At 32.0% G+C, this 16059-nt stretch overlaps 2 protein-coding genes across 2 annotated transcripts; both read right to left on the reverse strand.

Moving 5' to 3' along the window:
* Positions 1-2505: 2505 nt before the first annotated feature.
* Positions 2506-3685, reverse strand: LOC143610380 (protein DOG1-like 3). The gene is made up of 2 exons (XM_077084875.1): positions 3150-3685; positions 2506-2745 (listed from the first exon to the last, which is right to left on the reverse strand). The coding sequence occupies exons 1-2, from the start codon at positions 3600-3602 to the stop codon at positions 2506-2508; spliced, it is 693 nt and encodes a 230-aa protein (XP_076940990.1). The 5' UTR covers positions 3603-3685.
* A 10723-nt stretch (positions 3686-14408) lies between these two features.
* On the reverse strand, positions 14409-15538 carry LOC143610371 (protein DOG1-like 3). Its single transcript, XM_077084869.1, has 2 exons — positions 15003-15538; positions 14409-14639 (listed from the first exon to the last, which is right to left on the reverse strand). The coding sequence occupies exons 1-2, from the start codon at positions 15453-15455 to the stop codon at positions 14409-14411; spliced, it is 684 nt and encodes a 227-aa protein (XP_076940984.1). The 5' UTR covers positions 15456-15538.
* Positions 15539-16059: the final 521 nt, after the last annotated feature.

Genomic DNA, 16059 nt, shown 5'->3' on the forward strand with positions numbered 1-16059 from the left:
TTTGGAGAAAATTAAGAAAATACACATTTTCTTGAATTTAAATGCATATGAAAAAATTATTAAATCCAAATTTGATACCAATCTTATATAAAAAATCATACATTGTTGCTTGAATCCGAGTTTAAAAACAATTTGTAGTTTGCCATATAAATCAAAATTCTTCGACAATGATGCACCTTTATTTTATTTATTTGCAATTATCGGTGACTTTAAAATTTTATTTTAACATACCTGCAACTTCAATTTTTATATTTCTTTATTTTCTTATTTCACTATTAATGCTAATAAATGAATCGGTTAGCATTTTAATAAAAAATAACAAATTCATATATTGAAATGGCTTAAAAGATAAGGACTATATATTAAAATTGGTTAAAAAAATGTGAGGAATGCTATGAGATTGACAAGTGGCAAAAGTGATAGTCTTTTATTAGAATAGATAGATTACCTTTAACTTTAAAATTTTATTCTGACAGACCTGCAACTTCAAGTTTGATATTTTCTTATTTTCTTATTTTACCATTAATGTTAATGAATGAATCGGTTAGGATTTACGTTTAATAAAAATAAACTTGAATTCATATATTGAAATGCCTTAAAAGATAAGGACCATATATTGAAATTAGTTAAAAAAAAGATGAGGAAGGCTATGAAATTGACAAGTGACAAGAAGTAATAGTCTTTTATTAGAATAGATAGATAGATAGATTGCCAACAATTATTAACACATAATTAACTTTATTTATTATTTTAAAAAATCGGACGTTACAAGTCACCCTCATCGTATGTGATTATTGTATAAGTTCCGTGTACGTCTTTAGGCATGCCCTAGAGCTTTTATTTTCTAAGCTCGCCATAAATCTTGTTATTCTTGGTATTACACAATGTGTTTTAATACGTTAGTATCTTTCTATACTATTTAGATTATTAGATGCTACAATCTTGTATATGTGGATGATCTTATCATCACTAGGAGCTCCCTAACCTTCATTACTGATTTGGTTCAGCGTTTAGGATCTCATTTATGCTCAAAGACTTGGTACCTTAAGTTCCTTTGAGTATACATGTTACATTTACCGAGTACGATTTACATCTTTCTCAGCAATGATATCTACGTACGTGATCTCATACAATGCACTAGACTCTGGTCGACAACTCTAACGGTATTCTGGGGTACCATAGAGATTTCTTCATATATAAGAAGCACTATTCGGTTGAAGTTATAAGAAACAATATTTGGCTGCTCACTCTAGTATTGAGGCGGAATATCGTGCCCTTATACTAATAGAGATATCTGCTTGATTACTTTGTCTCTTGTATCCTATACTCATACAAAAAATAGAGATATCTACTTCTACTTGATTACTTTTGTCTCTTGTATCGACTTCTTTCACTAAATAATACTTTAATATCATTTTAAACTGTAACAATATATACAATTAGAAAAAGAATTATATCATAACGTTAGTATTTTTATCTCATTTTAATTTTAATACTTGCTATACTTTATTTTAGAAAAATATAATTTTTAATTTAAGTTTTAACATTCTATATTCTTCATTCTAATATCATTTTTGAAAAGGGTAAACATATGCAATGGTATTTTACGGACGTTCCGTTACACAATTTACACGATGTAGTTAAATCATTTTGGTTACGATTTACACAACGTGTTTATATCATTTTACACAATAGTCATACGTGTAACAAATTTAGACGGCATTGTTATATCATTTACACAGTGATATCATTTTACGTACATGGTGGAGTCATACATGTAACGAATTTAGACGGCGTGGTTATATCATTTATGAGGTGGATCGAGTCATACATGTAAGACGTGATTATATCATTTTACACGGTGGAGTCATACGAATAAGACGATGCTTATCGAAACGGTTTTGCGTTTAAGAACATACAGTTTTATAATTTAGATGTAATGCATAAACCCAAATTCTCTAAACACACTAATAAACCACTCAATTTTTATTTAAACATACTATTAATAAAAGAAACATCTTAAAAAACGTAACACTAATTAAGTTATTTTCAGCAGTTTAAATAAATCACTGATCGAACAATCCTTTCATGCTAGCAACCTTCACTCTAAAGCAATTGGGCGATAATATTTCTGAAGTTTGAAACACGTGGACTGTAGCATGTAACACGCGTTACTTTGCATGCAGGTTGATCTATGCAAAATTGCCACCTCATATCACTCTGACTATCCTAAACCCTAAAAGAATACATCATATTCATCTATTTCATTAATAACTCAACATAAATTCCATTTCAAATTATTTCAACATAATTAATTACTTGAAAATGATCATAATTATCTCGTTAATTTAGAACAAATTATCATTACCATAACGTAATTTTTGACAAGTTAATAAACAATACAAGGAACTTGCAATGCAAAAAAGGGATGGGGGGCTATGGCAGTCTCCCACGGATAACTGTTATCTCCGTGGGTAGCCAGAAATGACCGGCCAGAAATGTAAGTCATTTCTCGGCACGATCACGATCACGGTCATGATTTCTACCCCACCTGCGTATCCCAAAATGCAACTCCGTGGCTGCGATCAGAAACTCGGCCGCTTGCTGCGGTGTTAGCAGCTCCACCACCGCCTTCAACGTCCTAAGCCGCAGTTCATCGGCTTTTTCCACTATCTTTACCAGCCGTCCCATCTTCTTGTCTAGATCTACACATGTTCCGCCCAATATCTCACATGCCTCGTCCTGCTATAACACCAAATCATGGTTCATGAAAATATTCACATAATTGTCTTTATTCCTGGTCATTTTAAGGGTGACCTCTTAAAACACCTCTTAAAAGATCACTGTATCTTATAGGGCACCCTTAAAATAATGACGACTTTGTGAAACATGGTCAACATTTTACCATAAAACGTTGACTATGTTTCACAAGGATATCAACATTTTACCATAAAACGTTGACTATGTTTCACAAGGATATCGTTGTCACTGTCAAGGCTGACCTCACAATAAGGTTCAAGATGAGTCTTGACAGTAGCAAGGAATGGCTATATTAAATTATAATAACAAACTACAATAAGGTTCAAGGTCAGCCTTGACAGTAGCAAGGAATGGCTATATTAAATAATAATAACAAACTAGTCGCATGCCTGCCACTCCGAAAGCTGGTCGGTGATGGCGTTCTCTTGTTGAACTGTCTCACACTGAAGGTCGCTAACACGCGTAAACTGCACGGGCGAGAGGTCACCAAGGTCGCCCGTGCGGAGACCGTGGAGAATATCCACCATCCGCGACTCAAACAAGATGCTAGACTCAGTATAAATAAGGTGAAACGCGGTGGTCGGCCTCCACCCCGCGATCCAGTACAAGGATCGTTCGAGGGTGGAGGACCACCGCGCGCAAAATACCGAAAGAACGTCTTGGTTCGCCGCGAGTGACTTGACTCGGTAATATTCGGCGAAATGGAACATGACTTTATTGACAAGTTGGGTGAGTTGTTGGCGGTGGTCGTCGGTGGTGGCTGGCCGCGGAGCCTCGGATAGGTGGCGGATTTGGTGGTGGAGTTGGTCATACCATGTTTCATAGAACCGGTGGAAGTCCATGTTTGTGTTTTGTAAAAGGTTTATTATTAATAGAAAGGGGCTTGAGGGTTAAGACTTGTATTTGGTTTATATATGATTGGTTTTGGCTTGGTCGGTTGGAAGGACGATGGATAGACCAATTTGGTGTTGACGGGTTTGCAAATATTTTAGAACTTGTAGATTTATTACTAATATGATTTACTTCAGGAATAAGTTTATTTTTATAAGAACACGTGTCAGAAACATTTATTAGGTTAATATTTTTATTAAAACTATATTTTTAAATTAATTACATTAATATTATAATAACTAGTATATTTAACTTTCTAGTGTTTCTTTTTAAATATTCTCTTCTTTCATGACTACTAAATAAAATTTTTCTAAGTTCCTCTTAAATACTTTTTCATCACTTCTAATTTTTCATCATTTTCTAATATATGTAAAGAATCTTTAAATATAAAGGTTACTTTTTTTAACACCCAAACTAACAGTGACTTTTTTAATATTAAAATACGAAAGTTTAAAAATCATAAGAAATAATTTCATTATTATATCATAATTATGCTCCGTAATAAACTTAGTGACTTGTTATTCTTCTGGAAAAATTTTATAAATTCTTCTCAATGTTTTGCGCATGTGGGACTTGCATTCATATCATGCATAGCCTCTAATTTTTGATTTTTTTTTTGTGTAGTTTTTTTAGGCTCCGGTTTTCCTTCACGATGACAAAAAAAAAATCACGTATTTTCCTATATCCTTTCTTGCTCAGAAACCTCCCTTTTCGAACAAAAAAACTCATTACTTCTTGCATAAATTTGATATAAAACAAGAGTCTCTTCTTCACTAAGAAAAATTGACCAATGAATGGTTCCTCGCAATTTTTTTTTCTTGTTTTCACTTTTTTCTTCAATAACAACTTCTTCAACATGAGGCTCATTAAGATTCAAAAGAGCAAATCCATCCATTTGCAGAATAATATTAATGTTTTATATCATTTAATTTAAAAAAATAGATAGAAAGTTAATAAAAGTGGTTTTTTAATATGAATACCTATATAAAAAATGGTGAAAATTTAAAGTGATGAAAGAGTATATATCTCAGATGGAATTAGAAAAATTTTATTTAGTAGTCATGAATGGAGAAAAGATTTAAGAAGGAACAATAGAAACTTATGGTCGTTATTATAAAATTATTGCTATTAATTTGAAATTGTAGTTTCAACAAAAATATTCACCTAATAAATGCTTCTTATATGTGTCGCTAAGGGCACATGTTAGAAAATCCCAATAAAAAAATTGTTTATTTTATAATTGTTGTATCAAGAAGTAATATATATTCTTGAATGAATGAAAGTAGCATCTTTGTAAAGTTTGAACATTAGGGTTGTTTAATTAATGAATCAAATTTTGAATGTTTGACTTTGAACTTATTCGAACAAATTTGATTTGTTTTGATCCGAATTCATAATAGGAAATTTGATTCAATTCAAGTTTTAAATTTGAATTTGAAAAGATTCTAGAGCCACATATCAAATAAGTGAGAATCAAGGTATGTTTTGTAGCCTACAAGGTGTTTCCAATCCCAAATTTAACTAGCCGATTGGTCCTTGTCTGTTGTCATGTGTTGTTCTAGGAATTAAATCCATAAGTAATTTGATAAACTTAAACTTGTCATGTGTCCTATGTGTTCTTACGTACATTTCCTGATAGTCCTTGTTGAAAAGACACATGTACTAATTTAAGTTAATTGATGCTATTCACATGTCGCAAGAAATTGTTTTACTTTCTCAATATTATTATTATTGTATCAATCTGTGGTTACTTGCTTAACATGTATTGTTGACAAATTATTTTTACGCATATTGCATGTGTTATTTCAAATGATTTGAAGTGGAGAATTTCGATTGAACCCTAAGATAATTAATAAAGATACTAAGATAGAACAATCGTTGTATAATTTCTTTTATTTTTAACACTTTGTGTACTTTAATTATGAATGAATAATTTTAGATATTGACACTCAATCTTTTCCTTCTTCCCGTTTTCTTTCCTTTCTCTCTATAAATGAAATTTGGGAACACAGTGTGTGTAAGGCCCCATTCCCGGTAACCCTACTTTATTGTTGGATTTACTCATAAACACATTTCTAAAATCAGAGTTAATTAAAGCTTTCACGGAACAATTAAAACTTCATGCATTACATTTCAAAACATCGAATCTTGTCTTAACAAAAGTTAACTTGTCTTAAAACATAACATAATAATTCAAAACATTTCTTCCCAGGATGCCAGTCTTCCAGTCCCTGCCACGTATCATCCTCAAGCCAGCTCCTTCAATCTATTTACCTGCGTGCATACTAAAAGTCAGCTACGCTGAGTGAGTTCAAGTTTATCAAGTTATAGGATTTTTCTTACACATCCTCTATTTACGTACAAATGTTATTGGGTACTATTCTTACACTCTTGCACAGATATTATACGGGTCTGTCACCCAACCTCATGCACAGATATTATAAGGGTCTGCCACCTAAACCTCTTGCACAGATATTATAAAGGCCTGCCACCCAACCTCTTGCACCGATATCATAGAGTCGGCCACTCTATTCTTGCCAGGTATTATAAGAGCCTGTTACCCTGACTCTTACATGACATTCTTTCTTAACTCTTACGATCATGTTACGTTAACAAACTAGGCACATACAAGTTCTTACAACTTTCTTTCATTCTAGCATCAATTATTCACATTAATCATGCATGTATTTATATTACTAGTCTTACAAGTATGCACACAGCCCCGAAAACATTTCAAAGAGAATTGGGGCTAGAACTCACCTGGAGTCGGTTTCTTTCGGAGTTTCTGGTTACACCTCTTCTCAGCTGGGGCACGGCTAACTGTTTAACAAGTTACGAGTGTCAGTTATATGTTTCTACAACTTCTTATGTCTAGGCCAATGAAACCCTAAATTAACGGGGGTCCGGGGGCAGCGCCCCTGGTCGCCCCTAGTAGGGTCCAAGGGGCAGAGCCCTTGGCTGGGGTCGAGCTGCCAGGTCAGCTTGGAAAGATTTTATTTTCATTAATAGTTATTTATCAAAAATGCATCAGAAAATTGAATCGCATGGAAATTCACATGGAAATTTCGTATGGAAATTTCGCTTTGCATGTGAGTTTCGCTTCGCATGGAAGTTTCGCTTCGCATGGAAGTTTCGTTTCGTGTGGAAGTTTCTCTTCGCATGGGAGTTTGCTTCGCATGGAAGTTTCGCTTCGCATGGAAGTTCCCTTCGCATGAAAGTTCATTTCGCATGGGAGTTTCGGTTCGCATGGAAGTTTCGCTTCGCATGGAAGTTTCGTTTCGCGTGGAAGTTTCGCTTCGCATTGGAGTTCGCTTCGCATGGAAGTTTCGCTTCGCATGGAAGTTCGCTTCGCATGGGAGTTTCGGTTCGCATGGGAAGGTCGCTTCGCATGGAAGTTTCGCTTCGCATTGGAGTTTCGCTTCGCATAGGAAGTTCGCTTCGCATGGAAGTTTCTCTTCCCATGGGAGTTTTGCTTCACATGGCTCATGCGATGCGAAGTCGTTTTATGCGAAAATAACCTCCTTTTTTTCATTTTTGCCATTTTAAGGCAAATTATTCCGTGACTCTTCCTTAGGACCCAAATTTACCCTTTTTTATGGGTTTTGGGTCGCACCAACTTCATGTACCCGTATTTTATGAGGTTCAGATATCACCTTTTTGTCCTATAACGAAACCATTAACGCTCGGCCCATCAAGTTTATATTTTTCTAACTTCTTACAACCCGATCTACTAATATATCAGGTTGCATGTCGAATCCGACCATAAAACTTAACCTTTTTGGCCAAAACTCACCTTTTGGTCTTGGGTTTGGTTCGGGTCTGGACAACCCGAGGATCTAGTGGTGTTTCTTGTTGTTTGATGATGTTGAACACGAGATTCGCCCTTCCTTTTTGCCCGGTTTAGGATACGGGTGCTTGAGAGAAAGAAGTTTGTGTGTTCTTGAGTGTGTGTATTGTGAAAGAAAAGAAATGGAGTAGAGGATGGGGTATATATAGGGGGTCCATGGGCCCTAGGGCCCATATCCTCTCCCAAGCCCAAGCCCAAGCCCAACATAATCTAATCACTATCACACAATCAAATTAACGACACACACATGTAATAATAAATTTCCTTTTATTTATTAATCTCAAAATACGAAAGTTACAGTGTACGTATCAATCATACTTGGGATCTTGCGTCGCTTCCTCCTGGTAAGCGTATTATAAGTAGCTGTAGCGTTGTCACACCCCGACCAAAGACGGCGGAACATGCCGAGGTGTAATGATTATCCATAAGCACATGACACTAATTAAAGTGACAGTATTTAATAAACTCATTTCCTTTTACAACATCGAAAATGTCACATAACAATTATCCATACAATAACCATAAACAAGATATCACAAAATATGGCAAATTGATATTGTTCATTTTTACTAATATCCTAAGGTCTTTGATGTCGTTTTCTTCACAATCATAAATCAACCAAGATGCAAACCTACAACATTTCATAAAATAAAGTTTGTCAACACAAAGGTCGGTGAGCAATTCATAAGTTTAATCATATTAGTATATAATAAAGATAGCCACAAAACTTGCATACGAAACGATAAATAAAAGTGGTAATTTGGATAAATAGATATCGCTAAACACATTAGCGACACCTAGCTATAAGGGGATGCTAAATAGTCTAGGATTTTATAGTTATCGTTAATTGCATTACGTTAACGACACCTTGCTATAAGGGGATGCCAAACAGTCTAGGATTTTATAGTTCCACCAACCAAAAGCGAGAACTGGATTTATTGATTAAGATTTGCAACTAACTAAATCCCGTGAATTATGGGATTCAAATTTGTTTCCAAATTGACCAAATCTCTAACCAAGAATAAACCCTCTTCTTCTTCTTCTTCGATTAACAACTCGCCGGAAAACAACAAAACCACCAAACGATTAGATCTTGAATCCGTTGATATCATAATAATGAGCTTGAATAGGTCTAAGGCTCTGATACCAATTGTAAGTCCCGTGGAGGATCTTTCAATATGATATCAACTGATCTCGATGTTGGTGCGGAAATCTAACACAAGATGATTCAAGAACAAATATCAAGAAGACACAGAACACAAAGGACTGTTTCAAAACACACGTTATTATTAACGTCGGGTGCTTAAGCACTATGCTTACAATACTCATCTAATACACCAATGATACTAGACGGCCAAAACCACCAATTGAACCAACCACTTAAACCCTATACAAAGAGATCTATATATAAGGTAGCCAACATACTAGCCCAAAGCCCACCGAGATCCATAATGATCTCGATTTACATACAAAACACAAAAACAGGCCTAACTAAGTGCAAACCATCAAGTATAGACCCAACAGTGGTAAATTAATAAATATATCAATAAAGGTAACGCCTCTTTTGTATTTAGGCTAAGTGGTTAGAACTACTATCCTATGATAAGTCTTATTTTCAAAATTGGTTCATAACCAAAATTCTTTCAATTATACATATACGACACCGAGAATGAATTTTTCAATAAAAAGAAGCATTCTCGGGTACGATTTTACACGGGCATTTTTTTTATTATGTTCATTTAAAAAAATCATTTTGTAATATAAATAAAATCAATTTGTGTACACATTTTATAGATACAAGCATAGATGTAATACTTTTTTTTCATATACACTATGAAATTATTTGTTTTACTTATAATTTTATAATTTAAATTATCCCATGTGTAACACTGGCTCTAAAACTAGTTTATAATAGTTGAAAGTATTGAATAAGGAATGTTTAAATTTTGAGTACTAATCCCATGTTATTAGTTATTATTATAGGAAATTGTTGGAATATCTAATTAATCGATATATTGAAAACTAATTATTGATCTTCTTATTGCTAAAACCCTTTATACTATACAAAAAAGTCATATAAACAAATGACAAATAGTTCATTTAGTAAATCGTTATACATGTGAATTATAGTTATAATATTCAACTTCAATGATTTAATGCTAAACACCAAGATATATATAATAGGTATATTTATTATCCATGTTTGCAATATTTATACAAATGTTTGCAGAAAATGAAGAGAATACACATTTTTCTGAGTTCAAATACACATAAGAAAATTTTAAATCAAATTTGAAACCAATCTTATATAAAATTATGCGCTGCTACTCGAATCCTAGTTTAAAACAATTTGTAGTTTATTACCAAAAAATTCAAATTCTTCGCCAATGTTGTACCTTTATTTATTTGCAACTAGTTTGAGGCCCGTGTATTACACAGATAGTTGATGAAAATTTTAAATTTTATCCTTTTAAGTGAAATACAGTCAATAAAATGATCATATATTGTTAATACAATTATAATTTACATTAAAATTACTAAAGTTACATAATTAAGATTACACAAATATGTTATAAATAATTAAAACCTTCCTTGTATACTACATTTGTGATGTATTCGTCGGTATACATTGTTTATCAAAAATCAAAATCTTTAATTCATGTCTGCTTGTAATCCTTGATAAGGTAGCATATAGGTATACTTATAACTCTTTTGTGTGACAAATAAGGTTCTTCAAGTACATACCAACCCTAGATAAATGATAACGTATCCATGAAACTAACAAAAAATATATATTAATGCACATAAAATATCATACCTTTTAATCAATTAATATGATGTCACTTGAGATCATCTGCTCATGTTTATAAAAAAACATGATTATCCCAAAAACCAGAATACCTGAACGTTATTGATATAATCATCCTCAGAATCTTTAGAGCATGTTTGGGATTGCGTTTGAAATATGCTTATTGGCTTTTAAAAAAAACCATTTTGAAAAGTCAGGATTTGGGCTTTTAGAAAACTGTTTTGTAACCTTTTAAAAATCTAAAATATAAAGAATTTTTATGATTGCCAAACACATTTTAACTAAATGGGTTTTTTAAAAAACACCAATAAAACAATAAGGTGTTTTCAAACTCAATCTCAAATATGCTCTTAGAATTTATGATAAGTTTGTTGGCATTAATATTCTGTGTATGACAAATTTTTAATTGATTTTATATTTTATAATTAACAATTGTATAATCAATCAGCATATAAAACCGACAAAACCTAATAACCTTAAAGTCATGTTCAAATAACAGTAAGTTGGTAGAATATTAGAAAATTAAAAGTTGCATAAAGTGAAAGTAGTTATTCTTATTTACAATAGTTGAAAGTATTAAATTAGAAATGCTTAAATTTTAATACTAATCCAGTATTAGTTAATATTATGTGAAGTTGTTGGAATATTTAATTAATCGATATATATATATATACATATATATATATATACATATATATATATATTAACAACTTATAGAAAACAAAAAAGAAGCAAATATTTTAGATTTTATGGAAGCATGATGAATGACTTTTAGCTGGATTAACTGTTTTTTTTTAAATTAATATGAAAATGGAATATTCCTTGAAATGTAATGAGGAGCATGATTATGTTACAAATAATAAAAAATAAAAATAAAAATAAAAATATAATATTTCTATTAAGTTACATTATAATAAGTGTGAATCTTAATGAATATTTATAACATATTTTAATAATAAATGTTATAACTGTAATTTTTTTTTAAATTCTATATATAGCTCTATTATTTTGAATATAATAAACATTTTAATTATGTATTAACCAACATGTAACACTAACGTAAACCCAATTCGTTGTATTTGTATAAAAATAAAATTAACTAGTTAATATAATATTGAACTTATGTAAATAACTAATGAAAACGATATATTTCAGGTTATCCTAAATGATGTTGGAAAGCGAAAATAGTGAATGTGATTGCATCAGATTTTTTGGTTTAAAATTTTGAAAGCTTTTAATTAATTAATTTGTCCTGTAAGACATATTAAATTAACTATATTTAAATGTATAAAAAAGTATAAATCAAGTCATAAACTATATATTTATGAAGCATTTTGGTCTGAGTTATGCAAGAAAATATTGAAAACTAAATATTGATTTTCTTTTTGCTAAAACATTTTATACTACACAAAAAAATCATAAAAATAAAGGATTAATTCATACGTACCCTTACAAAATGACATATAGTTCATATAGTAAATCGTTATGCATTTGGATTATAGTTATAATATTCAACTTTAATGATTTAATGCTAAACACCAAAATATATATAATAAGTATTTTTCATGTTTGCAAAATTTATACAAAATGTTTGGAGAAAATTAAGAAAATACACATTTTCTTGAGTTTAAATGCATATGAAAGAATTATTAAATCCAAATTTGATACAAATCTTATATAAAAAATCATACATTGTTGCTTGAATCCGAGTTTAAAAACAATTTGTAGTTTGCCATATAAATCCAAATTCTTCGACAATGATGCACCTTTATTTTATTTATTTGCAATTATCGGTGACTTTAAAATTTTATTTTAACATACCTGCAACTTCAATTTTTATATTTTTTTATTTTCTTATTTCACTATTAATGCTAATAAATGAATCGGTTAGCATTTTAATAAAAAATAACAAATTCATATATTGAAATGGCTTAAAAGATAAGGACCATATATTAAAATTGGTTAAAAAAATGTGAGGAATGCTATGAGATTGATAAGTGGCAAAAGTGATAGTCTTTTATTAGAATAGATAGATTACCTTTAACTTTAAAATTTTATTCTGACAGACCTGCAACTTCAAGTTTGATATTTTCTTATTTTCTTATTTTACCATTAATGTTAATCAATGAATCGGTTAAGATTTACGTTTAATAAAAATAAACTTGAATTCATATATTGAAATGCCTTAAAAGATAAGGACCATATATTGAAATTAGTTAAAAAAAAGATGAGGAAGGCTATGAAATTGACAAGTGACAAGAAGTAATAGTCTTTTATTAGAATAGATAGATAGATAGATTGCCAACAATTATTAACACATAATTAACTTTATTTATTATTTTAAAAAATCGGACGTTACAAGTCACCCTCATCTTATGTGATTATTGTATAAGTTCCGTGTACGTCTTTAGGCATGCCCTAGAGCTTTTATTTTCTAAGCTCGCCATAAATCTTGTTATTCTTGGTATTACACAATGTGTTTTAATACGTTCGTATCTTTCTATACTATTTAGATTATTACATGCTACAATCTTGTATATGTGGATGATCTTATCATCACTAGGAGCTCCCTAACCTTCATTACTGATTTGATTCAGCGTTTAGGATCTCATTTATGCTCAAAGACTTGGTACCTTAAGTTCCTTTGAGTATACATGTTACATTTACCGAGTACGATTTACATCTTTCTCAGCAATGATATCTACGTACGTGATCTCATACAATGCACTAGACTCTGGTCGACAACTCTAACGGTATTCTGGGGTACCATAGAGATTTCTTCATATATAAGAAGCACTATTCGGTTGAAGTTATAAGAAACAATATTTGGCTGCTCACTCTAGTATTGAGGCGGAATATCGTGCCCTTATACTAATAGAGATATCTGCTTGATTACTTTGTCTCTTGTATCCTATACTCATACAAAAAATAGAGATATCTACTTCTACTTGATTACTTTTGTCTCTTGTATCGACTTCTTTCACTAAATAATACTTTAATATCATTTTAAACTGTAACAATATATACAATTAGAAAAAGAATTATATCATAACGTTAGTATTTTTATCTCATTTTAATTTTAATACTTGCTATACTTTATTTTAGAAAAATATAATTTTTAATTTAAGTTTTAACATTCTATATTCTTCATTCTAATATCATTTTTGAAAAGGGTAAACATATGCAATGGTATTTTACGGACGTTCCGTTACACAATTTACACGATGTAGTTATATCATTTTGGTTACGATTTACACAACGTGTTTATATCATTTTACACAATAGTCATACGTGTAACAAATTTAGACGGCATTGTTATATCATTTACACAGTGATATCATTTTACGTACATGGTGGAGTCATACATGTAACGAATTTAGACGGCGTGGTTATATCATTTATGAGGTGGATCGAGTCATACATGTAAGACGTGATTATATCATTTTACACGGTGGAGTCATACGAATAAGACGATGCTTATCGAAACGGTTTTGCGTTTAAGAACATACAGTTTTATAATTTAGATGTAATGCATAAACCCAAATTCTCTAAACACACTAATAAACCACTCAATTTTTATTTAAACATACTATTAATAAAAGAAACATCTTAAAAAACGTAACACTAATTAAGTTATTTTCAGCAGTTTAAATAAATCACTGATCGAACAATCCTTTCATGCTAGCAACCTTCACTCTAAAGCAATTGGGCGATAATATTTCTGAAGTTTGAAACACGTGGACTGTAGCATGTAACACGCGTTACTTTGCATGCAGGTTGATCTATGCAAAATTGCCACCTCATATCACTCTGACTATCCTAAACCCTAAAAGAATACATCATATTCATCTATTTCATTAATAACTCAACATAAATTCCATTTCAAATTATTTCAACATAATTAATTACTTGAAAATGATCATAATTATCTCGTTAATTTAGAACAAATTATCATTACCATAACGTAATTTTTGACAAGTTAATAAACAATACAAGGAACTTGCAATGCAAAAAAGGGATGGGGGGCTATGGCAGTCTCCCACGGATAACTGTTATCTCCGTGGGTAGTCAGAAATGACCGGCCAGAAATGTAAGTCATTTCTAGGCACGATCACGATCACGGTCATGATTTCTACCCCACCTGCGTATCCCAAAATGCAACTCCGTGGCTGCGATCAGAAACTCGGCCGCTTGCTGCGGTGTTAGCAGCTCCACCACCGCCTTCAACGTCCTAAGCCGCAGTTCATCGGCTTTTTCCACTATCTTTACCAGCCGTCCCATCTTCTTGTCTAGATCTACACATGTTCCGCCCAATATCTCACATGCCTCGTCCTGCTATAACACCAAATCATGGTTCATGAAAATATTCACATAATTGTCTTTATTCTTGGTCATTTTAAGGGTGACCTCTTAAAACACCTCTTAAAAGATCATTGTATCTTATAGGGCACCCTTAAAATAATGACGATTTGTGAAACATGGTCAACAATTTACCATAAAATGTTAACTATGTTTCACAAGGATATCGTTGTCACTGTCAAGGCTGACCTCACAATAAGGTTCAAGATGAGTCTTGACAGTAGCAAGGAATGGCTATATTAAATAATAATAACAAACTACAATAAGGTTCAAGGTCAGCCTTGACAGTAGCAAGGAATGGCTATATTAAATAATAATAACAAACTAGTCGCATGCCTGCCACTCCGAAAGCTGGTCGGTGATGGCGTTCTCTTGTTGAACTGTCTCACACTGAAGGTCGCTAACACGCGAAAACTGCACGGGCGAGAGGTCACCAAGGTCGCCCGTGCGGAGACCGTGGAGAATATCCACCATCCGCGACTCAAACAAGATGCTAGACTCAGTATAAATAAGGTGAAACGCGGTGGTCGGCCTCCACCCCGCGATCCAGTACAAGGATCGTTCGAGGGTGGAGGACCACCGCGCGCAAAATACCGAAAGAACGTCTTGGTTCGCCGCGAGTGACTTGACTCGGTAATATTCGGCGAAATGGAACATGACTTTATTGACAAGTTGGGTGAGTTGTTGGCGGTGGTCGTCGGTGGTGGCTGGCCGCGGAGCCTCGGATAGGTGGCGGATTTGGTGGTGGAGTTGGTCATACCATGTTTCATAGAACCGGTGGAAGTCCATGTTTGTGTTTTGTAAAAGGTTTATTATTAATAGAAAGGGGCTTGAGGGTTAAGACTTGTATTTGGTTTATATATGATTGGTTTTGGCTTGGTCGGTTGGAAGGACGATGGATAGACCAATTTGGTGTTGACGGGTTTGCAAATATTTTAGAACTTGTAGATTTATTACTAATATGATTTACTTCAGGAATAAGTTTATTTTTATAAGAACACGTGTCAGAAACATTTATTAGGTTAATATTTTTATTAAAACTATATTTTTAAATTAATTACATTAATATTATAATAACTAGTATATTTAACTTTCTAGTGTTTCTTTTTAAATATTCTCTTCTTTCATGACTACTAAATAAAATTTTTCTAAGTTCCTCTTAAATACTTTTTCATCACTTCTAATTTTTCATCATTTTCTAATATATGTAAAGAATCTTTAAATATAAAGGTTACTTTTTTTAACACCCAAACTAACAGTGACTTTTTTAATATTAAAATACGAAAGTTTAAAAATCATAAGAAGAAATAATTTCATTATTATATCATAATTATGCTCCGTAATAAACTTAGTGACTTGTTATTCTTCTGGAAAAATTTTATAAATTCTTTTC

This window comes from Bidens hawaiensis, unplaced genomic scaffold (genome assembly GCF_021521415.1).
Source record: "Bidens hawaiensis isolate Kalapana, Puna unplaced genomic scaffold, B.hawaiensis_p1.1 tig00026028_1, whole genome shotgun sequence".
Taxonomy (NCBI): domain Eukaryota; kingdom Viridiplantae; phylum Streptophyta; class Magnoliopsida; order Asterales; family Asteraceae; genus Bidens; species Bidens hawaiensis.

Excerpts from the sequence above, each read along its gene's own strand:
- LOC143610380 (XM_077084875.1), bottom strand. The coding sequence starts at position 3,602 with ATGGACTTCCACCGGTTCTATGAAACATGGTATGACCAACTCCACCAC. Across the intron at positions 2,746-3,149 it reads ACCAGCTTTCGGAGTGGCAG|CAGGACGAGGCATGTGAGAT; the intron begins GCATGCGACTAG and ends TTGGTGTTATAG.
- LOC143610371 (XM_077084869.1), bottom strand. The coding sequence starts at position 15,455 with ATGGACTTCCACCGGTTCTATGAAACATGGTATGACCAACTCCACCAC. Across the intron at positions 14,640-15,002 it reads ACCAGCTTTCGGAGTGGCAG|GACGAGGCATGTGAGATATT; the intron begins GCATGCGACTAG and ends GTGTTATAGCAG.